At 38.5% G+C, this 27,143-nt stretch overlaps 1 protein-coding gene across 4 annotated transcripts in view; it reads left to right on the plus strand.

Moving 5' to 3' along the window:
- Positions 1-26,727, plus strand: part of pbx1a (pre-B-cell leukemia homeobox 1a) — a 63,390-nt gene extending 36,663 nt beyond the window's left edge. The window contains exons 3-9 of one of the 4 annotated variants that reach the window (XM_055033101.1): positions 12,773-13,017; positions 16,430-16,620; positions 17,289-17,424; positions 17,958-18,117; positions 20,183-20,295; positions 21,422-21,520; positions 24,966-26,727. In XM_055033101.1, the coding sequence (XP_054889076.1) occupies positions 12,773-13,017; positions 16,430-16,620; positions 17,289-17,424; positions 17,958-18,117; positions 20,183-20,295; positions 21,422-21,520; positions 24,966-25,058 (1,037 nt within the window). In that variant the 3' untranslated portion in view covers positions 25,059-26,727. The remainder of the gene's footprint in view (positions 1-12,772; positions 13,018-16,429; positions 16,621-17,288; positions 17,425-17,957; positions 18,118-20,182; positions 20,296-21,421; positions 21,521-24,965) is intronic. The other 3 variants (XM_055033102.1, XR_008606175.1, XM_055033103.1) reach the window with 3 other exon arrangements.
- Positions 26,728-27,143: the final 416 nt, after the last annotated feature.

The following is a 27,143-nucleotide window of genomic DNA, read 5'->3' on the forward strand; positions in this document are numbered from 1 at the left end:
CTAGTATATCACTATGTTCTTCTGCTACAGAGCTGCAGTGTCTTTATTGTCTGTAAGCTTCAGCTTTTAGGGCAGAAAATTCTGCTTTCATTTCCAGCAGATGACTTCATGGGATGTTCATGTAAATGACATCTAGCACTTGCACACTGGTGCATGCATTAATGCATTAATTCCTCACCGCTATGCGCCTTTTTTTTTTTTACGCTGGAGGCAGAATGACACATTCTCATCAAAAACATATTCCCCCACTTACAGCTCCACACCGTTCAGGCTCTCTCACACACCCACACACGCATTTTAGTGCTGATTGACAGCAGGAGCTCCCTCTGACCTAGTATTCTGCAACAGTGGGACGATCCCATAGGCTTGTGATTAATGACTTAGGCTTTATCCGCTAGTAGAGTGGTAGGCCTGCCAGCCAGGCCACTTAGACTGCTTGGACCACTACCTCTGCTGTAAACACACTCTCGCTCTCTGCAACTGTTTTTCTCCACAACTCACTCTCTTGCCTGCAGGCTCTGCATCGTCATATTCATTCTTACAACTCTAACTCGTTGCCCCACCTCCAACAAACACAGAGGAAACACACCTCTGCATTCACACAGTGTTCCCATGAACTTTTTCTCACCCTGTGCCAATCTCTAGTTGAATTTTATTTGCATTATTTCCGCATCAGGACAGGTGTGACAGAGTACAAAAAAATTAATTTGTTTGTCTTTTACATTCTTTGTTTGCTTAAGCAAATTGCTTACCCCAGAATTTTTTTTTTCTTTTAAAGAACTCTTCATGTCCCCAGGTCATAAGCAAAAAAAAAAAAAAAAATGTCCCAGCCTTTGATTGCTTGCATTACTTTTTTGACATAAACCAATCATCTTTAGTGTGTTTTTCTCAAGCACAATTCACAGGAATTTCTCTCATTGTGAAAACATATAAATAACACAGGACTGTATAGCGGAGCTAAACCAGTCTGACTTATTTTTTTTCTTGACAGTAAGCTCCATCGCAAAAGCTCGGAGAAGATATTTTTTGTGCTGAAGTAAATCTCTCTAGGGTAACCACGTTTATGCCACTTTGGACCCTTTTAAACACTTAGCAAGTCAGTCTACCTGCAAGAAGACACACTTTGACAAGACGCTTTAGTTTTTGATGACAAATTGAAGACATTTTTGCTTTGACCAACACTGTTGATTAGGTTGATGTATAAGTTCTTTTACATCAACCTAAAGTTATATGCCGTATTTAGGAATTTTTTTATGCAAAAAACGAAAGGGACCGATTTTCACAAACTGTGCTCTTGTGAATCTGTACTTAGTGTAGAATGCTCAATACGTTACATAGCAACATTATAAATGTTGAAAATGGGATGATTTCAATGTGTTCAGCTATGACTCTGTACCACTATGAGAAAACAATTTTATTATTTATGGAACAGTAAAATGTTTGTCATACTATCCATTACAAGCTTAATTCTGATGGAGAAGTGTATATTTAACACAGTTTCTAAAAAGGAATTTTTCTTGCTGTCTGAAAGTACTATTATATAATTATATAAGTACTATTATATAATTATTTTGACATTTGCAAAATAATTATTGCTATTTAAATACCACCTAATTCTTTAGGCAATAACAAATCCATAAAATGACGTAAAATGCACAGTAAATGCTCACATCTGGAATGTAAAAGTCAAATGAAAATCTGCTTGTTTGATAAAAAAAAACACTGAAATGTGTTTAACTGTCTGATGTTTTATCTAGGAACCAATTGCTGGTATATTAAAATTAAAGGAAAGATTAATTGAGAAAAATAGCTTTTGACTGCAGCGATGGACCAGTAAGTTCACTGAACACATAAGAGTTATTGCATCCTAATTGGAACATAATTTTAAGGTGCAGAAACAGAATATACATCAAGTCTAAACCATAACATAATTAATTATGAGTAATAACACTCACCGTGCTTTTCTTTATTGTCACTTTAATGCCTGAGCATCATTTTTGAGATGCTAGAGGGCTGAGATTATGGTAGTTTAACATCCTTTTGAAATCCTATTCAATTAATTAGTAAAATGTTTGGATTGAAAATGTAGTGAGTAAATAAAATTCTTAACTTGTTTTGCTATAGTCTGAAAGAATATGTAAGGAAATGAGAAACATGTCTCATTTCCCTACATATGAGAAACTAAATGCATCTGTGTTACATAGAAACTCAGGTCAAGTACCTCAAAATTGTTCTTTCTGGACTTTGTTGCTCCTGCAGATTTAACCTTCATCCTAAAAAACAATTTTTGCAAGACCCACTACGATGTAAAGCAATTTACTAATATATTTAGCTTTGCTACAGTTTGTCATAGGACTACAAAAGTCTTTTTTGTAGTTTTGTTATGTGTGATGTGAGCTTGTGGAAGTCTTTATGGCTGCAATTCAGTCTAGCTGTAAAGGTTGATAGTAGTTAACCTATCAGACATTTAAGACATATGTCTAAAAGAAGAACAAGTATTAACATTCATAACAGCCGAGAGTTTCTATTAGTTGTAGTAACCGGGTCAGATGTTCCTTCCTTTGACATCTTGATGCATGGACTAATAGATTCTCAGTTTCACTTCTTTCTATATATAGAAAGGAAAGCAGGATCGTATCTATTTACAGATGTCGGTTGGCTAACATCATTACCATGCCATTTTAAAGCACTCAGTGACCACTTCTGCTTTACGGAGAGAAGCATTGTCATCGTGGAAGATATTGCTCCCAGTGGATATAAGATGCATCTCACGATAATCTAAGTAGCTATTCAGAGTCTTCCTTGCTAGTAGGAAATACTACAGATTCAATAATCAGACTCTTAATGAACTCTGCCCACCAGGCCACAACATTTCACTGGATTGTTCTATAAATACAGTGCCTTACATAAGGCCATAAGTCATACATATAGTTTTCCACAAGCAAACCTGTGGAACAAGATACTCTGCTCAAAGGAGATCAAAATATCACAAAATGTTATTATGTGTGGTGAAAACCTGTGAAACCTGTTGATGGCCGCATCATGCTGTGGGGCTGTTTTCCTTCAGCAAGTCCAAGAAGCTGATCACAGTAGATGGAAGGATGGATGAAGCTAACGACAGGGAAGTCTTGGAAGATTACAAGCTGTAAAAGACTTGGAACTGAAGTTCAGCTTCACCGTATAAATGAGAGTAAACATAAAGTCATAACAACAGGATGGTTTTAGACCATAGCAGAGCTAAATCTGGTAATTTGTGGCAAAACTTGACAATTGCTGATTGTTTACGCAATCTGTTCTATCTATTTGAGCCAGATTTGAGTTGTTTGTAAAAAAAAAAAATGGACAATTGAACCATGCAAAACCTCCAACTGTAATTGCTGCTAAAGTTTGGGTCACAAAGTATTGAATCAGGAGTTTCAACACATGTACACCATACTTATCAGATTTTAGTCATTGAGAAAAAAAAAATAGTTTTTTGCATACTTTCTGTTGGGCTACCACATAAAAACCCAACAACGTATACAAAAGTTTGGCGAAAAAAAACTTTTAGGATTGTGAATACTTTTACAAGGTACTGTAATGAGAGTGTTATAAAATAGAGGGAGCCACGTTTGCTCTCTGTTGATGGTCGTGTGGAATTCATGTTCACATGTTGTCGAGTGAAACTGAGCACAGTGAAGCAGAACTACGAGCTCTGCTGTCTATGAGTGGCCATATGGCAGGTGTCCTTGCGTGCTAGCTTAAGGGAGCCTTTCTCCCCGAAATGGAGTAATTCTGTTCAGCAATGAACCTAATTCTCTATCTGCTCTATATGTTTATCAGATCCTGCCCCCATCAACTCCCCATGAGTAACAGAAGTCCCAGCAGATCACCTTATAGCAGGGACGGCAACTTATGACATCCCCAGGCAGATCCGGTCTGCTTCCGTCACGTAGCCTCTGCCTCCTCGCTTGACGAAAAGCCCACCCCTTCTCGTGTAGCCCATGCACCGTGCCTCCAGATGTAGCTTAATTTACTGCGACTCTGCTAATTGCTGTAATTAAGGATTAATTACTGTTAATTACCTTCGCATAAACTCATCAACAGTCAAAGAGCGGGGCCTTATGAAATGTGCCACGCGCAGGAACACACACCGAGGGGACTCCAGGGGGGTTTGTTTTATCGGACCTCTTGTTTCACGGTTTGTCCTGCTGCGTGGGGGCGACTTGTCGGACAACAGTTAGGGCAGGACATTAACTATCAGAGGCGATGTCCTCTGGGCTCCGAACACTTCACACATCACATCCTTACCAACTGTTGTCCAGGACAGCATCCTTCTGCTGGCTGTCGTTTGACTTTGGGCTGGCATTTATTTTCTGAACATATGAAGGAATTTGGTGCTAGTAAACTGGACATAATCTCTCCTGAAAAACTTAGACAAGCTTCTGCCAGATTTGCTCTCTGATAAGGTCGGACCTAAACTGATATTTAAAAATCACTTTCAAACTTTAAAATTTGTGTATTTTTTTTAAATAGGTAGAATTTTAGCCATTCATGAATTAAGCTTTTAGTAAAAGCAGGTGGACAATACAACTGAGATGACAAATGATTCAGAAGTTGCAGAAAAACACAGAAAAACTCGATTGAGTCCACATGACGATTTTTGTTCCTGATAGCAGAAAAAGAAAAGAAAATGTCCATGTCCACCTACATGTTTCCATGAGCCGTTAAACACCAAGGATTATTGTACAGCGCTTCAACCTTTTTTTGTTTTGAACAAACAAAAGCCAGATGTTCGCTGGGTTCTACTGAGGTTTTTTTTTTGTCAAGTTTGAAAAAATCAAAATGCTCTTCCCTGTGGTGCATGTTCCTTTTTGCACCTTAAAAACGACTGTCCTTCAGCAATGCAGTAAAAAGTATCAAGCAGGCTAAGGTCTAAAGGAAATATGGAAATAAAGGAACAGACACAAACTTGAATGGCAGCAAAGCAGAGAAGTAATTTGTCAGCTGTTTTATCCTCTGATTTTAATAAGCAGAAATTTCTAAGTCATGAAACTCAAAGTTGACTTTGAAGCATTGTGATTCTAGAACAATGCTTCCATCCAACTTCAAATCATTAATCCGGCAAACAAGCCCTGGAAACAAACTCCTACCTAACCAATCCACCAAATAACCAATTAACTGAACGCTAGTGTTTTTGGATAGTGGGACAAAGCTGGATTACCCAGTGAGAACACACACATGCGCTGAGAGACCATGAAAACTTCAGACTCCAGGCCCAGGATTTGAACCCATGACCTTCTTGATGCAAGGCAACAGTGCTACAAACTCTGCTACATAAAATGTAAAAATAGCTGAAGTAAAAACTGTTTACGCTTATTTTTGACAATTTGATTCTCAGTAAATTTTTTGTACACAATGCTATGCAACTTCCTTTAGTGAACGTATCAGACAGAACAAACTACGAAGAAACTAATAGTAATTTGCTAATAGTATTCAGTCACGGAACATATTAATGGACAAATCGACTACTTTCCATATCTGGAACTGATGCACAACTATGTTGTGTTCAATATCAATTTGCATTTCTGACTTCAAAGATAAATGCATTCGTAGAAGCTAACACTTGGTTCTGCTCCATTGTCATCTTCTTCAGGTCAAACAGGGAGTTCTTCATTTTCTTCCCACATTCCTGACTTTTGAGATGTTTCTGATTAAACAAATGCAATATGTACAAACTTTAAAAATAAATTTGTTAGCTGTTGGTGGTTATCATTGTTAATTCATTTGTATGTGTCTTGCATAGTAATTAAAGTAAAGATTTTCTGTGAGTACAGCTGGATAGGCAGCCCATAGACCAACAGTCGTACCAGTGGTACCAGTTGTACAATCAGAACAAGTCTAGGCAAAGATGAATCCCTGATTTTATGCACCTGTCCAGTTCATAAAAGTATTATTTCAGATGCAGGATTTAAAATTTGTCAAAATGTCTGTCGTCCGTCGGCTGTCACATGCAAATAAAACACGCATAAAAATGATGCTTGACTGTGAATCATTGCAAAGTCTTCTCCAGGTCTCAAAGAAGAGTTAGTAGTTCTTTGTGTATTTAGTGTTTGCCTTTACACAGTGACACACTCTCTTTTTCTCTCTCTTTCTCTCTGCTGTGATGTCTTTGTGTCTCTTCTTGCACCCTCCAAGCTCGTGACTACTCCTCAGCTCCTCAGTTATTGAGCCACTGCTGTTCCCAGCACAGCCTGAAGCTGGTAGAAACTATACTAGCAGAGCATGAGTTTGATTCAATCAATGAGTTATATATATTTTAAGACACCTTTAGAAAGACCGACTGCCAGGGGCTAATGTATTGCCCGTTTTGAATAATGAATTATTTTAATGAAGGCTTTTTAAAGGGGGTGTTTGGCGTTGGTGGCGGGGCGGTGCTCTGAATGGTCTTCTCCTCTGGCGCTGGCTGCCTCATTATCAGGCCAGCCCCTCAGGCCTCAAACTGGCCTGCTTAAGCCTCAGATGATGACGATAATTACCGTTATTAGGAGTAGCTGCAGGGGGAACTTGTTCTGAAAAACACCAAGCTGAGTTCTTCCCCTTGCTTGCTGCCGCCACCGCTGTCGCATGAGAAACCAACGATCGCCAGTCGGAGAAAGCCAGAAAGGGAAAGAGACAGAGGGAAAGCAGGACTAAAAAAAAAAAAAAAAAAAGCAGGGGATGAGGGGAGCGGCCACCAAATCCGCCTAATGTGACGCCTGTCAGCTCGTCTCCCACCAGCTGTCACCTCCCAAATGCATCGGGGTTCATTTTTTTAATTGACACCTCGCTTTCCTATTCCATTTCTATTTTTCGCCTTTCATTCTCCCTCCATCACTCTTCTCCCTCCCAGCCTGTACCGTCCACATCTCCTTGTCTAGGCCTGTCTCTCTACTATTTCTTTGGTGCTTTTTTCCCCCCTTGTCCTTGGTAATCCCCATCCCCTCACCACAGTGTCAGATACAACACTTCAACTCTGGCCCCTTTCTGCACATGATACTCAGATGGCTGATAAAACATAAAGCTGCTTTAGAGGTACTTTATGACTATGCCCTCGCGTACTGAAGCTGCACAGCTTCCCATTACCTTGTGACGGGAAGAGCATTTTGGGTCTTACGATGTTTTCTAAAAGGCTTTTCATTGTTTAGTAGTTAGAATATCTTTATGTCACAAGCAGCTTGCATGTAAATAAGTCAAAAAATGGAAAGTGGTTTTAGGTGTATGTTTTTGTTGTTGTTTGTTTGTTGTGTTTCAATAGCAGAAGATAAATATAGCATATTTCTGTTATTTGTCCCTAAAGTCCTGCCTTGTTTACAATTTAACAGTTTTTTCCCCTTAAAAATGCTTTTAAACTGAAGAAAGCGTTAAAGTAGACAAACAAACCTCTGGTTTGACTGAGTGAAGATCTGCTACTGGTTTTATATTTACACTCCTTGAGAGCATATATTTAAGGTTATCGTACATTTAGTTCAAGCCCACCAATTTTACTGCCATAAGATTATACCAGTATGGCTTTTATTTTTCAGTTAGTTATCAAGCATTTCATTATAATTGTGGCACCTTCAACGCATCACATTGTTCTGTCTTTATGTTATTGGTTTTATTTCTGCAAGGTCAGCACATACAGGAGTTAAAAATCAGTATTTTTTCCTTTGCTTCAGAAACAGATATTTTTTTTCACAGAGCAAATGATTAGAATGTTTCTTGAAGTCTCATTAATTTCTGTATTTATGCTTTTTGCTCTTAGTTTGCATTTGTGTTTGGGTCACTGGAAAAGTTTGTATTGTTGAAATTGATCTGTAGCTGTTTAAAACCTTGACACTGTTAACCAGGAAATGCCTGTGCAGATAGCAGCCGACGGGCTTTTCATTTAGAAAAAAAATAAAATTAGTCTTTTTCTTGTCTGTTTGTGAAGAAATGTTTAAAATACCAAACTGATGCTATTAAAATCATTTGAAAAAGAATTTGTTTCAGCTGTGCATGATAAAAATCAAGAGCTCAAAATTAATGTAAAGTTTGATAGTTGACATAAACAATATTAACAGTGGCTTAATTGGCATTCTCGGTGAACCAAAGAGAAAAGTGGCGAGAACCTAAACTGCAGGTTCTCGCCACTTTGTCGGTCAGCTGCGTATTGCTGCTTCTGATGAAGGCTGTGATTTTTGGCACTGTATCGAATGCAGATGAGGACAGGAGCTGAACTCCTGGAAGGAGCCGGGGGAGGGGAAGCGGGTTTGTATTAGTGATACTTGTCATGTCTGCTGTAAATCACGCTGCTTTTTTTTTTCCTCTGGTTCCCAGGTTGTTGTTGTTTTGTCTCAGAATGCTGTGTGGCAGGGATGAATGGTGGTGATGTTACATTATCATGTGGCTGTCGCTTTCGCTCCTGCTGACTGCTCTGTGACAGGCCCACACAGAGAAACACGCACACACTCAGAGATTTGTGTCAGGAGCAGGCCTGATTTATTAACTGCTGAAACCCTAGATGACGTGTGCCCACACAATCAATAGGGAGCGCAGCCACTGCCTGGTCCTCTCTGGGGTCATGTGATGTGGATAAGAAAGGACACACAAACACACACATATCTGCACCACAGGCCTGCAAAGTGTATTGCATTACTTTATTGATGGGAAATGGATCCAGTCCAGTGTTTTGCTGCCAGTTAGAGACATAGGGGATAAACTTTCATCAAGGCCGTCAGGGACATCACTCCTGCCTTGTTTGATTTTAAATCTGCGTAATTGTGACAGAATGCTTTAGCATCATCATTTAAACATGTTTTCATTTAAACATGCTCTCAGAGCCAGATGTGGGCTCAGGACGACTTCTCAATCTGGATGAACAGCTCCTTACAAAAACAACATACTTTTACAACTTATGTTTTGTTACATCATAACTGCAAACTGTAGTTTGTTAGGATTTTTTATGATGTACTACCAAAACGCAGCACGCAATTTTAAGGCGGAAGAAAGTAAGTTATGAGTTTTGGGGTTTCTTTTGTTTGTGTTGATTTTTTTACAAATAAAACCTTGAAAAGCATTTGTATTCAACCTTCTGACTCAGTAATTTCGTAGATACAGTCTTTACTGCCACCACAGTGTGCATCGGCGTCTGTGACTGAAATTGTGTCCAGTTTTTTACTAATAGTTCATTCTCAGCCAGATTGGATGGAGACTATCAAGTCTGCCACCAATTTTGTTTCGGATTGATGTCAAGACTTTGGCTAGACCATTGTATGACATGAACAGGCTCCATTGAAGATGTGACTATAAATTGAGAGTTGTTGTCCTTCCCCCACAGTCACAAGTTTTTTTGAAATCTTTACCATTTGTTCTTTCTGGTTTCCCCTGTGCAGCTCCTTTGCAGTTGTGCCATTAAAATTTCTCCATAACTTTAACCTTATCTTAGTTGTTGTACAATTTATTCTGAGACAAGGGGACTCTGACTGCTATTTAGTTGACTTCTGAAACCACTTTGTTACACTGGTTTTCATTTATGCCTATCAGAGTTAAAGAGGCACAACACACTTTTCAGACTTTATTAGAAAATGCCTTGAGGTTTGTGATTCTATTGACAAAACCTGTAAGACTTTAAGGGTTATAAATATTCTCACAAGGCACAGAAAATGTCATTTGTTCAGAACCACATATCTGGGTAACATGTTTTGTATTTTTCTGTATGTGTCCAGCGTGTCTTAACTCCCCCATTCATGAGTGGGTGCCTTGATCGCTGTGTTTATTTACAATCTTAACACTGCGCCCCGGCTGTGCCTGTTGTTTGCAAACAGGCAGCAGTGGACACGAGCCAGCTCTTAAGGAAATAAAACAGGAGCAGGAATTAATTTTATCAGTAAATAAACAAAAGGCTTATTCTTAGAGGCCCATTTATTATTCAGGAAGCTGCTCCGGAGCTGTTTGTTTCTTTTCTATTTATTTATTTTTTTTGTTAACGCTTCTGCCTTTCTTGGGTTTGGCGGCCCACATCTCTAAGAAAGGAATTTAACAAGAGTATAGCACAAATGAAAAGGGGAGAAAAAGCGAAGTGAGGGGGGTTGGTGATGGAGAGGGGAATTGTGTCCTCTCATTGTTCAATTAAGCCTGTCAGTAATGATCAAGATGAGATGATGGCCATCTTCCTTTTATAGATACTAATCAGAGACTGATGAAGTAAGAGAACCCTCCTGCCCCCATCCCTTCCTCCTCGTCGTCGCGACAATAGACTATAAAATGTGTATTAAAGGTTTTTGGTGTTATTGTGCCGTACATGATTTATAGTAATAGAGGCCACTTCCCACTGTCAGGTGATTACGTTAATGTATAGTCCATGGTTGCAAAGTTCACAGCGAAGCACTCCGACTGGCATTGAGGTCTAATCGATTTCATTGCTATTACTGAACAGGAATAAATAAAGCTGATGGCTGTGGTTAGGGTAATTATGCCACAGCACAGTGGATTGTTTGATTTTCCTTATTAATTGTATTTATTTAATCCATTTCATGCTTTTAGTTGTGCACTCAGGGAGTTGGAGAGAATGAATAAATCACTCTTAGGCTCATTAGATTCCCCCTCTGGTTGGGATGTTGTGACTGTTTTGTCAGAATCAAATTGGCGAGTGTTATAATTTCCCGCCGGTGTGATTCACATGAAAAATTTCCAGATATTCATCTACTGTCGTGCACACACACACACACGCGCGCGCGTCTGCTCCCCATCTGAACTCCTGACCTTTTCCAGCCGTCTGATGGCCATTGACATTTGCCTCTTGAGCGGAGCTTGCTCACGTTTCGGAGCTGATGGGAATGGATGATGTTATTGCTGGAGGAGAAAAAGGGAGGGAAAGAGAAAAAGGAGGAGGGGGTTGGCAAGATGAAAAGAGGTGGGAGCTCCCCGTGCCGGCCCTAGAATCCATCTGGACCCCCTACTCGGCAGAAAGGTCACAGGGCGACCGAGCCTTACATCCTCCTTACAAAGGAGCCGTCGCCGCGACCTGAGCCTGTTCAGCTGCAATATGGCTCTGCTGCTCTGTCACACATCCTGCCATTCACCCTCACTGTCTACACACATCAGACAGGAGACATGCGGAGTGTTCTCTGGCACTAGGAGAGATGCATTGTTAAAAAGTGTGGCGTCTTTGTCCTTGAAGACAGTGGCTGGAAAGGAGGGCTGCACCTGGTCGGCTGTTTTCTGCGTCTCAGAGGAAAGGAAGATGCTCGGCTTCTTTACCGAGGGAGCCTTCTGGTGGCTGAAACAGGCAGGACAGCAACAATTTCCACAGAGGTGGTGGTGGAACGCCTGCCTGCTTAAATCGTGCAGATAAAAAGAACGGTGTCTGTACCTTGTTATTATTCGCGAGAAATTGAGGAGCCATATTAATCGTGATCCATTTTAGTTTTATCCATTTTTACTTTTTGTTCAAAACTATTTGTAAATAAACTGCTGCACCAGGTTTCCTTGGAAACAAAAAAATGTCCTCTTCAGATCATCATAGAAATAGAGGTCTGTTTTTCTAATTAGAAACAATTTGTGATAGAGTTAAAAAAAAAAAAGTGATAAACAACAAAACATGCCATTTTAATGGAATTCTGCATGAAATGATAAAACAGAAATCAATAGCATAAACATTTTTATGTACATGAGGAGAGGGTGTGTCAAACTGCAAGCAGGACTTTGCTGTAACCAGGCAATAATAAAAAAAAATATTTAAAATATTAATAAAAATCACCAAAATCACACTTTACACTGTCGTCTGTTTCCTATTTTATCATTTACTCCAGTCAGCTTGGCTTACAAAAGCAGCAGGCACCACACATATTTCCTAGCATGTAAATTTTCTTAACAGTGACATTTCCTAAAGGCTGCTAACATTTTTAAGTTCAGCACAGTACTTAACAGACTGAGGTTGAAAGCTGGCAGTGTAGCTGCAGTCCAGTTTGTTGTACATTGTCCAGCTTTCTTGTTATCTGCTACAAGGCTTTCTCTCATTGAAAATATAATATAGATTCAGAATCCATAATCTCGGTGGGACCATTAAGGGCAAATGATAGTCCATCCAAGTGGGCAAATATGATTGGTCACATGTTTTGTCATGTAAAAATAAACATTGAAACCCACCACTGCATCAAACCTCTTTTTGTACACATTGATGTTACAAAGTGATTTGATACTTTATATCTCATAAAAATTTACTACATTTCATAACTTATGAGAATCAGTATTTGATAACTGGGTAATAAGATTACCTTAATGGTTTCTGATTAAGTTTAAGCTGATTACCACTCTGCTCTTGCACGGTATCTGTATTTATATACTTTACCTTTTAATACTTATATCATGTTTTGCAGTTATTTAATTCTGTCTTCCTTACTCCATTATAGCTATGTGCTTTTAATCAACTACAATGCATCATGCATGCCGTATTAATGTGTTTTCTGCTAAAACCCACCAGCTGAAGACTAAATGTAGAGTGTACATACAGAGAGAAAAAGATGAGGTCTCGTTAAAGGGTTGTGTTCATTTTAAATGAATTTATAGATCGAATTGATGAAATTTTCTCCTTTTTATGGTCTTGCAGACTCTGAAGCTGCAGATTTTTATAGCACAGGCTTGAACTTTAATAATGACAGTCATATTTCAGCAAGTTCGGCCTGGAGCTTGCAACAGCAGGGACGGGTTTTTTTTTTATGTGCATAAAACTCTTGCAGTTCAGTTGAAGATGTGTGTTTAAAGTCATGTTCGTCGTGTCTGTCCTCTGCAGTGCTGAGTATCCGCGGCGCCCAGGAGGAGGAGCCTCCAGATCCCCAGCTGATGCGACTGGACAACATGCTTCTGGCAGAGGGTGTGGCCGGACCGGAGAAAGGTGGCGGGTCTGCGGCCGCGGCAGCCGCTGCTGCGGCCACCGGCGGCGTCGGTGCAGATAACTCTGCTGAACACTCCGACTACCGGGCCAAGTTGTCTCAGATCCGACAAATCTACCACACGGAGCTGGAGAAGTACGAACAGGTGGGAAACAGTGATCATGGTCTTTATTACGTGATGAAAACACAACGAGAGTTCACTCATCCTGAAAGGTCTTTCATGTCATTTTCATTTATACTGCTCTTTTACTTTAACATATACAATCTTTGCTACATATATTCTGGGGAGAATCACATTAACACATCAGATATCATTTGCTCTGTTCACTTAAGGTAATGAACAAGCGTGTAAGCTTCCGTTAATAAGATTATCTACCTTGTTGATGAAGCTTTAATCCATTTATAGAGAAATACCTTCCCAACCTAAGAACTTGTTTATTTAAACTTTGATTTGTAGCCTCTGGAACAGACACAAAAGTAATGTTGATGTAACGTTTGATGGTTCTTCATACATATATATTTTTAAATGTCTCAAATTTAATGGCAGTGTAACAGACGCTAGTGTTGCATCAATTTTGAAAGCAATGGAAGGAAGAATCATCTGATATAGATAAACACAGTGATTATTGCATAAATATTTGTTTAAGTCTATACTAAACCCATTAAAAAGAAACAAATGTATCCAATCTCCCTTTTACTAAACAATAGACGTTTTTGTAGGAGGGAAGATTTATGTTCTTCTTTTATATCTGTATGAGTGTTAAATGTTAAAACATACGGAGCATTATCTAAATGGACTGAGGAAACGATGTAATAAACATCATTAAATATACATGTTATGAATCATTTACTTTGACCTTTTTTGCTACGTGACTGTTGGTCAACTTGCCTCTGTATTTGCATGGGAAAAAAATTAAGATAAAGTCTTAGGACCTACAAATATTCTAAAATTCCCACCATGTAGACATATATATATTTTCAGATATTCAGAGTCCAATGTTTGTGGGTTCTCTTCAGGTACTCTGGCTCCCTCCCAGGGTCTAAAAACACTATTGTGATTGTGCATGAGTGTGTGTGTGCGTGTGTGTGTGCGTGTGTGTGTGCGCGTGTGTGTGTGCGTGTGCATGGCTGGGTGTCTCTGGAGTCCTTGGAGCTAGGCAACACCCCCACTGCATAGACAAGTGGATGCAGACAATGAAAAAATAGCTCTTCATCCACTGACTTTCTTTTCCTTTATGATTTTTAGCAATGACTTATGTATTAGGGTGTTTTTATTGTCTAATACAAGTACAAACCATGTAAAGACAGGAAGCAATTAGCCCTGCCAAAAGGATTTATCACACATTTAGCCTTCCTCACACAGGAAGGCTAAATGTGTGAAAGAAATCTGCTGCTGAAACAGCCTCACTGGCTAAAAATGGTATATTCAAGCAATTAGAATCAACATTTTTAAGGTACATTATCCACTTCCAGTTGCTTCATGTTGAGAAGGTGTGAATTTAACAAAACTGGACTTGAAATGAGGGACCTGAATAGTAACATGATAGCTAACAGCTATCACAAAGCCATACCGTATACTCTAGGAATCCATTAAACATTGGTTTAATTCAGTAAAACCCTGCAAGTTAGATGCCGGCAATGAAAAATTCCAACTTAGATTGGCAATCATTATTAAAATGCAGTTGGTTTCAGATTTCTTGTGTTACGGCTTTTTTGTCGCGCTTAAGCCATCATAGTACTTTTAATCTCAGCGATAACGTCATAAAATACAAAATTCTGTTTTCAAATAATGATTTCAAACCAAACTGGCGCAGGTCATGTCTAAACATTATTAAATTAACTGTGACTCAGTTTCATGAGAAACATCCAAGAGGATGAATAGAATCGTCTAAATAACACCTGTCTGGCAACATGAAGTATATTAAAGCATTGTAGGGAAACATATACGGACTCTTCCCAGAAATCACTGGTTGTCTAAAATTACTTCAACATAGCATCAAAAATTCATCCAGGACGGAACGAAATAATCCGGAACAACAAGCCGGACACCAATTTGCGCCACAACAGCAAGTCTGTCTCTGGATTGCTTAAAAAAAAGTTTTCTAGGTACCATGGTCCAAGTATTTGCCTCAGATTGATTGAGATGTCATCACCTGATCAATTTATGCTTAAATATCCTCCGATGTGCCTAAAAATTCTTGCAAAATATTCTACAGTGATGTGAAAAACACATTGCCAGTTACAAGTTGTAGCTGGATGTTATGTTTCGAGAGCAATTGGATATTTTTTTCTCTTGCAAGAACATAGAATTTGCTTAAAGATTTGAATGTAGCAAAAGAAAAACAGAAGAAATCTGTAGCAACTATGGCACAGTCTGTCTTTCATTTAAATTACAATCATCTTTGAAAGTTCTTTAAAAGTTACATTTATTTGTCTGAAACTGGCAGAAACTCTGTTGTCCTTAGAGGACAAAAAAAATACTGCAACTTTCAACTATTGTAATAACTTTATTTCAAGGCTTTTTACACATTTTTACTTGATGAGAGAGCATTTGCCATGGCAAGTCCTGAAACTGTTGTCGTGTCCAAAACTGGTCTCCCCTCTTTCTGAACCAGAGCTTCTGTGCTGCCAGCCGGTACAAAAGTCCCATCTTCAGATCTAAATAGATCGTTCACGTAAACAATGGATGCACTGTGGAGCTCATTTTCTCTGTATAACATTGGGATGCTTTTGAAATGAGAACTTGCAGGACAACTCATGACAAGCCAAGCTTTTAGCGACTCTATCTTTAGCAGGCAAGCAGCTATTATATCAGTCACACATCAGCTCTCCTCCAAAGACTGTAACGTCTTGTCATTCCCTTGGAAGTCAAAGCGTTTCTGGGTTTGTCATCTTCTCCGAGGAAGGCTAGTCATCGCTAACTGTCACAGTCGATATACACCTGAGCATTTTTGTGTCACCGCGCTATGTACACCCTGCGTTGGTATGAGTGAGTAGTGTCTTGCCGCGTGTGTGTGCAAGCAGAACGGCTGCTCGCCGGATCACTTTGACTGACGTAACCCTGGTGTTGACAAGCAACAGACACCTTGACTCTGAATGCAGTCATATCCAGTGACTGATTCAGACACAGACAGAGGTAGACGGAAAGATGGAGTGAGAAGAGAGGGAGACAGTTTAAACCTCTTGAACGTGAACGGGACTGAAAGCCTGCTGTCATTTTACATTTCTCCTCACTTGTCACATCTTCTGTTCCATTGAAGAGAAGTGCTTTTAATATTCAGAGCACCACGAGTATTACTGCCTCCGCTGTATGACTCCGCTGCCACATTTGTTTGCCTTGAAACATGGCGCTGTGTCTGCTGCTTTAATTTAGACTATTCTTATTACGTCCAACACCACTGCTGTTTCACTGTCAGCGTTGCCCGCATGAATTCGGGGCCAGTCGGGCGACCGCACAGCCTCTCCAGAATCCAATTTCACCCCTTTGTTCTGTCTGAAGCTGTCGAGCCTCTGTGATAGTTATTTCTCTTATGAATCCTGTCTGTCTGTTCATTCAGGCGTGCAATGAGTTCACCACCCATGTGATGAACCTGCTGAGGGAGCAGTCTCGAACACGACCCATCTCGCCCAAGGAGATTGAGCGCATGGTCAGCATCATCCACCGCAAATTCAGCTCCATTCAGATGCAGCTGAAGCAGAGCACTTGCGAGGCCGTCATGATCCTGCGCTCACGCTTTCTTGATGCCAGGTCTGTGTGTCACCATGATGTAGTACAGCAAAACCTGCTACTGTTTTCTAATGGAATATGTATTTTTAGGGACTTCAAATGTAATATGGGTTTATTTCTAGCTTTACATTTGATGGATTACTTTTTCTCTCTTTTTCTTTTTTTTCCAAATTAGTTTATTTATGAGACGGCAAATGACAACCAATGTCATAATAAAGCACTTCACAAGGCAAACTATATCCAATGTATGTAATAAAATTATGTCCAAATTCATATCTATCAATCAACTTTATTAATCCCAAAGGGAAATTACATAGAAGCAGACACAAAGAAAGTGCGCCAGAGGGTAAATAAACACTGCTAAGCACAGACACACTGAGAAACGAGAAGTTTATATGAAAAAGTTTAAGTGAGTATAAATGGCGAATGGCACCAACACCCGGCTAAACTCTGATGCAGTGAACCAGAAATACTTTCTTTGGGAAAACAAAAACAGAGTACACAAAATCTTTTTGCCTGTTACAGTGTAATTGCAAATGACCTTTTCAAATAATCTATAAATAGAGTAGAAATGGATCAGTCGCAAAGCATTTTTTTTCAAACTTAGTTTTTCAAGATAATAAAATAGTTTAATAACTTATTCGTAATACACACTAAGTCTTCTTACATTTATTCCTATTTCTTTCCAGACGAAAGAGGAGGAACTTCAACAAACAGGCGACAGAGATCCTGAACGAGTACTTTTACTCCCACCTCAGTAACCCCTATCCAAGCGAGGAGGCAAAAGAAGAGCTGGCCAAGAAGTGCGGCATCACCGTGTCACAGGTAACCAGACAGACCTCATCTAGATGACTTAGTACATTTTCCTGAAGAATATAAATCATAATGCTGCAGTGGACTGCTATGAATTTCAAGCTGAATTTACTCCTGGGAAAAAAAGTAATTCAGATATAACAATTTGTTGATGACTAAAATATTCTACTCAGTTTAGGAAATGTTATCAAAATGACGTGTTTACTTGTGATCAAGAAAAAAAAAACATTAAATTAGAATACTTTGAAAATAATTAAATTATTTTAGTTTCTATATTTAACTTTTTGGAACTTTGGACAGTATATTTTTAAGCAAATAGTGATCAAAACAAATAGATCAGGATGACGTTACTTTGTTTGCAGAAAATTTTTTTTGAATACATCTACAAATGTACATGTTTTATTATCTAATTCTGTAGTAGATGATGAAATTGTCTCAAATTATATTTTTAACAAAACTGTGAAGATCCTGTGAAGATAAGGAGTGTTTTAATATTTCAAGTTAACTTTCAGCACTTTCACTGAAACTCTCTGCTGTTGCAACAGGTATCAAACTGGTTCGGGAATAAGAGAATCCGATACAAGAAGAACATTGGCAAGTTCCAAGAAGAGGCCAACATGTACGCAGCCAGGACCGCCGTCAACGCCACCAGTGTGTCGGCTCACGGCAGTCAGGCCAACTCGCCGTCAACTCCCAACTCAGCAGGTGAGCAAAATACATTTCACAGTATTTTGCTTTAGCAAAAAAAGAAGTGCTGCTGATTTGCCAGCCTGTTTTTCTATGTATGGGAGAGAATATGGATGCACAGAGTTGATCTCTCAATGAAACCACAGCTCAAGGGGTTTTTTTTGTCTTTGCTTCTGTTTAGACTGACGCAGTGGTTCTTCTCTCCTTAACTAACCCAGATTTGCCTTGGCTTTCTTGTCTGTCATTACAACACTTCTCATTCTGCTCTGCCTTTACAGTCTGTCTCACTTTCTGTCTCCCTCTCTGCGTTATTGACCTCTCGGTCTCGTGGACGTTAATTTTTTCCTGCCTCCTGTCCGGTTGACCTCATGTATGCCATTAAGCCGCTCTAAGGGCAAGCGGAGTCTTTTGTCATATAGAGACTTTGCAACTGTATTGAATTAGGACCGGGCGTTGAAATCAAGTTACCTGATGCTCTCTTTACATCTGGGGAGCTGGGGTCCATTAAAGAACGAAGAAGATTCTTTGGGTCTTCCTGCACATCAATTATTACTTCCTTAATGAAACACTAGCAGCATAGACATTTAACAGTAATATAATCTGGAAGCCTTGTTTTAACTTAAACAGTTTAGCAATGACGATCTGTCTCGTTGTTGTTGGTGGTGGATGTTTTTCTTTACCTACTGACCTACAGCGCCTGCCACGGGCAATTTTGTTGAAATAGATTTTTTATCTACAGTACTGTTAAAGATTTGTTCTGGCGTTTTTCTGTGTTTTTTGGTATATCACAGTTAAATGCAGTTTTCCAATGATTATTTCATTTATGAAGGGTGAACAAAGGTAAATAAACCAACCTGGCTCTGTTTAGAAAAGTATTTAATAATTTCCCTTAATTTTTATTAATTTTTCATTGAGTTCAATCGCCTGATTACTGCCAGACCTGTAGAATCACACAATCACTCAAATAAAACCTGACAACATGAAGTAAGTTAAAAAAGAAATACGTCATCGAAAATAATTAGAGAACGGATGAGGCGTGAATGACATTTAACATCACACAAAGGTCCCTCTTCCACAAAGGGAGGGAATTTTTGAGGAAAATAGGTGTTCATGTCACTATAATAGGAATCCCTGTAACTTTTAGGTTGGCTGGTGCTTAAAAAGCTCAAAATAAGCAGTAAGATGTTTTGTAATGTTCAGTACTGAATAAGGCAGCCAATTACATGGCTTGTTTGTTTAGTCCCCATATAAGCAAAGTTAAACTTAAAAGTAAAAGGATCAAAGTCTGTCATTTCAGCCTGTCTGGACACATCAAACAACACTGATGAATTTTCAGGTGCTCTAATCACGCTTATTTATTTAAATTCACTTATGAATTTTTTACATACCGTATTTAACCATTTCATAAGATAGATCTAACTGTGCTTTTTACAAAATAGTGAGAAAGGTTGTAAAACAAAAAAAAATAGTCATTTTAAACATCTGAAAAAATAATGGGAGGTTATATAAAAATTCCTGGAACTTCCCTCAAGATTTATTTTTATCTTTTGATATTTAAATCCTCTCTCAGGGGTTATCTATGTACTTTAACTTTTTGTTGACATTATTTGTAAGTTTTCATTAAAATTTTTAAAACAGAATTTTCTATGCTTTTATTGTACCTTACATTCAATCCCGTCCAAACTATTACTGCCAGATAATTACATATGCTTGACGGTAGTTGTTGCTGTCACACATGCCATAGTCAGTAATCCGTTTTATTAATTTTTCGCACAGGGCGAGGTTGATTTGCATAGCTTTTTCCCTTAATAAATGAGATAATGACATGAAAACAGTTTTTTTTTTTTTGGATCTGCTTGGTTAATCTATGATATTATAATTTTTTTGATGATCTGAAACATTTAAAGTGACAAAGACCAAAAACAAAGAAGCTGTAACGTTTACTCAGCTCTGTCCCATCCTCTCAAACTAACCAACTTAATGCTGTTTTGCTTGAGCATGATCATTTTAACTCCTTTCTCTGTGCCTTTCTTCTCTTTTCCCTATGCTTTCTGTCTTCCTCCATGCCTCTCTGTATTCTCAGGTTCTGCTGGCTCTTTTAACATGTCAAACTCCGGAGACTTGTTCATGAGTGTGCAGTCCCTCAATGGGGACTCGTACCAAGGGGGGCAGGTTGGGGCCAACATACAGTCCCAGGTAGGCGAAAACTGATCAAATTTCCGAGACTTTATTCAGTCGTTGACCAGTCTGGGGGTGCCCACGTTAGCTTGACCTACACACTGAGTCCGAGGTTGCCCTTAGCCTCCAGCGGTGCATTAATGTAGATAGCAGCATTGTCAAGCAGCTGAATAGACGACGGCAGACAGTTTTGGAAACGTTGCAAGACTCATCAGCACTCCTGACACGGGTTCACATAGCCACTGGTGCACTGTGGCTCTGTGACCTTGCCCAAGTGGACAGTTATGACCATTACAGTGTTACAACTTTCACAACAGATTAAGAAATCAGCACCCACGGTGGTATATTTTTGTAGTTTTGATGCTTTTAGCATCGTTTGCACCACTTCTTTTCAGTTCTGATCAGCTCTGCAAATGCTTTAGGTCACTCATAAATATGCAAAGGGGACAAGCCTTAAATGAGATAAAGATGTCTTCTGGCTTTGCCTTTATATTAAAAATTTTTTAAGTTAGGCATTTTATAATGAAGCAAGAAGCTATGCACATCTTAGAGTGAAATTAAGCTTTTACTTCTTGATTTAATGTAAAAGCTTTTATCAACTGAGCAATGGCCATCATTGTCTCAATTACCTTCAATTCTAAAAAAGTATTGTCTTTTGTTTTAGTAACATGATATCCCACTGAATTTTTTTGACTCATAATAGGGATTGCAGAGTTCTTATTTTCTTATTTTAAAAAATCAAAAATAGCTAATCTTTTCTCACAATTTTATGTGATTCAAAGTAAAAGATGAAACTGGCTTGAACACCACAGGTTACCTGACAGTGCTGACAGACGCCTTTGCAGATAGCGAAGAGAACTCACTGCAGTCTGCATGCAACTGCTAATTTCTGACACTGACGACTTATTCACCAACAGCTACAAATGCTTTAATATTTGGTTTCACTCTATCATTTTGTCCTTTTGCTTCCTGCCTTGCAGAGCTTGTATTAGCAGCCAGATCATTCAGATTCATTGTTTGCAACCTTTTCTTGTTTATGATAGCCTTTTATTATCAGAGTGACCTTTCCTTGCACATCGCTGTCTTTATTGTACAGAGCTTTTGTCTGACCGGGCCCTTTTGTCTGTGTCCCCCGCTGTTCCAGGTGGATACCCTTCGCCATGTTATCAGCCAGACCGGAGGATACAGTGACAGCCTCGCAGCCAGCCAGATGTACAGTCCGCAGGGCATCAACGTAAGACCTGTAAACAATCTCCCTCTGTTCTTCCTGACATACCCTTTGCTGTTCTGCTCTGAAATGATTTCTTTGTGGCAGGATGTGCATGATAGTGTTTAAATCTGGGTGCAGATTGTGGTAATATACTAGGCCGATCCTCCCAGACTGTTTGACATCAGACAGAAAAAGAACAAGGAATCAACCCCCCACCAATGATAATTTCTCAGAGTCACAAAATTTTCTTCTCTAAAAAAATGTATATATATATAAATATATATACATTTTTTGTCTATATATATATATATATATATAGACGAACCTTTTAATCAGTCGATCAAAAATTGGAACTAGCAATCTATGACTACTTTCTGGACTACAGCACCGGACTGAGCGGACGCTCAGCACTGGAGGCTACGTGTTAGCGTGCAGATCCACGGCGACAGGATGCGCGGGGGTTGACCAGAATCGATACGACAGTCTCAGGGACAGAAAGAGCGGGGCTTTGGGCGAACAGTCCAAGCACATTGGCCAGATCAGTCATCCACAGGAACAGCAGCACTGACAGCCAAGCCTGCAACCTCCCTCCTGCTAAAATAGGAGCGCTAATGCATCCAACTTGCTGCAACACGCAACAGGCTGGATGCTGTGCTGCTATGTGTAAAATGGGCAGAGTGTAATCTGAGACTATCTTCACACAAAAGACAAAACCAAGAAATTGGGTGTCTCTGTGTGATAACAAGTAGAACTTGGTGTATAATATTTACAAAAATACTTAACATGCAGCAATTACCCTGACTGCTGTAAAATAATAAAACATATTTATGATGACAGTTATAATTATGCTTTATCCATCATTATTATTTGTTGCAATTTGAATTCTGATACATAGACTTAAATTAATATGTTGAACACCTCCTGAATATAGTAGGTATTATTGTGCAGAATACTGTCACACAAATGCAACAAGCTGGTTTTAGCTGGTTTATTAACTGGGCTGCCTGAATTGACTGAGCCTGCAAACTCTCAACACTTAGCTTACCCACTTCATTCATTGAGTTCATTTAAAAATGTACTTTCCCAACACTTTTTGGCAATAGTTTCAAAACACTGTTATCGTATGACCAATTAATCTCATTTATGTAGAGTAAGAGTGAAAAATGTGCAGAAGTCTTTTATTCAGATAGCTGACTGGCAGTGCACAGCAACACATGCTGAGGTCTGTTCTACTTTATGCTCTATACAGCCACTCTGGCTTTTGTTTTATGACATGGCTTTGAAAGGGGTGACATTTCAACAAATTAGAAACTGTAACTTTCTAAAACCTTTAAACAGCTTGATACTAGCCTGATCCCATATACACATGAACAAGTCATTAACGTTGTGTCTCCTTTTATTTTATTATCTTGTATGCACAATCCAGAAAGTGGCTATAGATACATAAAATATTAGCTTTTGTTGACAAATAAGAGAGGGCAGCTTAAACAGTAGTTAAAGATCGATACATAAATGTGGATGGTCTTGTATATCTTCATTTTTGAATGGATTTAAAACTTCCTTTATCAAAAAGCCTGCTACATATTTTTTTTATCTATTGCAATCCTTAGAAGGAAATGAAACTAATAAATCCAAATCCAATTTAGCCAGACACTTGCGCACAGCAGAAGCCTCTGTATCTAAGACTTTAATGTCAAAATAAAAGTTTAGATAAACACCAAAATTAGGAACACTTTTAACAAAAAATGCTTGCACAGCTTGTATGAATTAGGCTTTATATTTATAGAGCTAAAATTGTGTTGTTGTTTTTTTTGCTCTGTACAATTTACTGACTGAGCTCTCGTGGCTCACCTCTCTCTCTTTATCCTTGAACAGCAATTACACCCCCTTAAATTGCTGGTGGGTGTCGCCTCACTTGCAGACTGGAAATGTGTTTTTTTTTTTTTATTCTTTTTCTCTCTGAATGAGATGACAGACGGTCTTTACGCAAAATAACAGGGTTTGGAAATAAGAGGCTGCCAAAGCACATTCCCAGCGCTCACTAATAGCGTGGAAATTGCAATTAATGTCCTAAATGGTCCTTAGTCGACCTTTTATCGCGATTTGAGATGGCTTCCATTTTTAAAGAGCTGAATTTTATTGTGATAATTTATTCTTTTATCAAGCATCTCGGGGGTATATTCAAGATACATGAAAGCTCTGTGTATTCGGTGTTTCATCTCCTCTGTTTATCACACATTAAGTCAGTTGCGTGAAAAGGAAGGAAAGTGAGAGAAGTGGCACAGAAATATTTTTTGAAGCTTCTTAGCATTTCAGTGATCTGCTGTAGCCGAAGTCTTTCATGCTTACATTAAAGTTGAGGATTTACCTCTTGAAAATACTGACAGGAATCACAATCTGCTGAATCTGAGAGAATTTTCCCTAAAGTTATTCCTAAAAATGCAGGCATGTCTCCATTTGAATGGTATCTTACAGTGGGACTAAAATAAACTTTAAATTTGTGAGTTTTAAATTCCATCTTATATATATTTATGAAAATTGACTTTGCCACACAGGAATCCACTTTGTGCATAAATTTCACATATTCTACTATAATGATAAAAATACATGATGTTTAATTTATGAAGGAAAAATGTAAAGAAACCTGTCAAACCTCGCTAAGCATTTCAACGTTGGTGCTGCAGTGCACTTATGAATGTTGCGTGAACCAATTAGGAAGCAGTCCCATTCCCCGCTGAGGTGAAAACTGTCAGAGTTGGCGATCAGAAGCGAGCTTCATCTAATTTCAGTATTCCCGACATAGCTGGTAGCACAGTCACACTAAAGGCCCGACTTATCTTTTATCTGTTATATTATATCCCTGTAGAGAGCGACTAAGAAAACATCTAGTATTATTCTCATACATCAGTTCAGAGAGAGCCTGTTGAATCTGTTTTATTATTATTATTATTATTATTATTTTAGATTCTGATAGAACAATTGTTCCTCAAGTTTTGCCATTTGTGCCTAAGTGTTTTATAAACCAACATGAGCAGAAACAGTAGAAGTCATGGTTGGCGATATCCAATATACTGTATATACAGCTCAAATTAACTGCAGATGTAATGCAGAAAAAATGCTATGAAGTAGTTGTTAAAAATGTTGTCTGTATAACAAGGAAATTGTATATTTCTGAGGATATGTGAACAGTAAAACACAAACCACTCTTCTGTTTTAGGAATCCATAACAATCTTTCCTTCCTTCCTTCCTTTCTTTTTTCCTTTACTATTTTTTGTAGATTTTGCCTTTAAAACTTGACCTGCTAAGTGATAAAGTTATTCCATTAATATTGTAAGGAAATTTCTGAATGGGTTGAAAAGAACTCAAATCTTTGAAAATCTACATGAAATATGAGTTCTTTGTCATGTTTTGTTTTCTGTGTTTGTGTCCTTTGTTTCCAAGTTTTCACTGTGCTCTTTTCTTCTCTTGTATTCACAGACAAACGGCGGCTGGCAAGATGCTCCGACTCCTTCGTCAGTGACATCGCCCACAGAAGGACCCGGGAGCGTCCATTCAGATACTTCCAACTGAATATCTCCATCTCTACACCTCATCCCTGAAGAATAAAACAAAACATGAACGAACGTTGATCCTCACAGTATTAAAACCAAGGAATTCACTTTCCATATTTCGGCAAGGTCCTGTGAATTCCTAGCCCTGAACGAAAAATGTTTCTCAGCCTATAACAGCAGACTTTTGGGATACAAATAAGAAGTTTCACAAGAAAAATCCAATAACATTTCAATCAGCAGCTTTCACATAATTATCAGAGGGCTGGGGTTCCTTATTCACTTGTAATGTTTTCACTCAATATGATGAGATGATCAAATAAAGTAGATGAATAAAACCATTGGTTTAACTGAAAATACTTCATTCTACCTCTCAGCCACTAAGAAGAGTAAAAAGAAATGTCAGTGACCCTTATTTGTTTTTGTAAAAATGAAACTTTTGTCTTTGCAAACAAGAGGCACATCTTCTTACATTTTGTTGTCTCTCACCTACTCTATGGTACGCCATTTAGACTTAAATATTGCTCAGTTGTTTACAATGTGTGCTCGATAAAAGTATGTTCATCCTCCCCCTCCGTCTCCGGCAAGTCAAAACTGAGTACTGTCAGGAGATTTTACCTCTAAGGTAACCCTGTGAAGTATGTTATCTGTAAAACAATAAAATAAATACTTGTCATCAAAACAGACAAGCTTGACATCATTCATTAAGATGCAAGGGATATCAGCAGAAACTCTTTCACGCAGTCTTGACTTTGCTTCTGCAGCACATTGGTACAAAGGCAGATGCAAACAAAAAAAAGTCTGCAGTACTGTAAAGCTCTTGTTCTTTTTTAAATCTCCGAGAACATTTTTTTTCACATTACGTTTTGCTGTCTTCTCTGTCTGATGATACCAAAATGCTCACATAACCAAATCAAAACCTTTACATGTCATGTAGTGTGTTACTTCATCAAATATTTACTGCGTTATTTCTTTATCAGCTCATCTACATGGCTCCTTTAAAAAAAAATAAAATAAAAAGTGGTGCATTAAGGAGACTAAAATATAAATTTCAACAGGAAAAAAATTGTCATAATTGTTTGTAATATATTTTTTAATACACAGAGACACGATCCACTGATACAGGGACATCTTTATGTTAATAGAGTTTTCCAGGCAATTGTTCCACACAGTGGATCCTTCTTCCTGATTCTAAAGCACAGCTCTGGAGCCGCTCAGAGCATTAAGTCACTGATTATCATTACATGAAGAAGTATGACCTACGGCTCCGCTGATGGACATGTAAAGAAGAGTGCATTCCCATTTTGTCAAACTACGCCTTCTGGAGCGCATTCACCTTTGGTGGATTACATGATTCAGCGGGTACTTTAGCAAAACTAAAAACAAACATGAAGTTCCTTCTGACATTTATGAGCAAATGTTAATCATTAAACATCTGAGATTGAACATGATATCATGTCAAATAATTGTGTTTTTTAAGCAGCCCAATCTTGTTTATAGTTATTTTTTATGTTTTGTGACTTATACTTTTGTATTTGATTTTATTGGCATGCTACTTTTTTTTCTTCTTTTTGGTCCTCTGTTTTTGTGATTTAGCTCATGAACTTTCGACATGTGTTTATGTGCACCTGTTGTGCTTGACTTGCCTTGTTGCAAAGGGTTTTCGACACATTAAAAGAATATGTACTACAGTGCAGGTATAAAACTGCTTCTTTTTCTTTCTATGCTGAGTCCTCATGATGAAATTATGACGTTCCTTGTAAGCGCCTCATTGTTTCCAGAAATGTCTTCATTCACATGCAAAATGACTGAAATAAATGGATATGCAGACAGCATATCCATTCATTTTTTTAATGAATGTGCAGTCTCAGGTGCTGAGTTCAAAGACAGTACATTGGTAGCATCCCACTTGTAGCACTGCAAGTCTTGTCATGAAATTTACAACTTTGTGGGAGCCGTTCAGAGATGGTCCCTTCCTGTCCCAACATGTCTGTGCATGAATGCACAAAGAAAGGTCTACAAAAAAAATGGATGAGCAGGTTTGACTTGGACAAACTGGCCTGCACAGTCCTGACCTCAAACTAATCAAAAACCTTTGGGATGAAAT

The sequence above is a fragment of the Poeciliopsis prolifica genome, unplaced genomic scaffold, assembly GCF_027474105.1.
Source record: "Poeciliopsis prolifica strain line A6 unplaced genomic scaffold, Auburn_PproV2 SCAFFOLD008, whole genome shotgun sequence".
Lineage (NCBI taxonomy): Eukaryota > Metazoa > Chordata > Actinopteri > Cyprinodontiformes > Poeciliidae > Poeciliopsis > Poeciliopsis prolifica.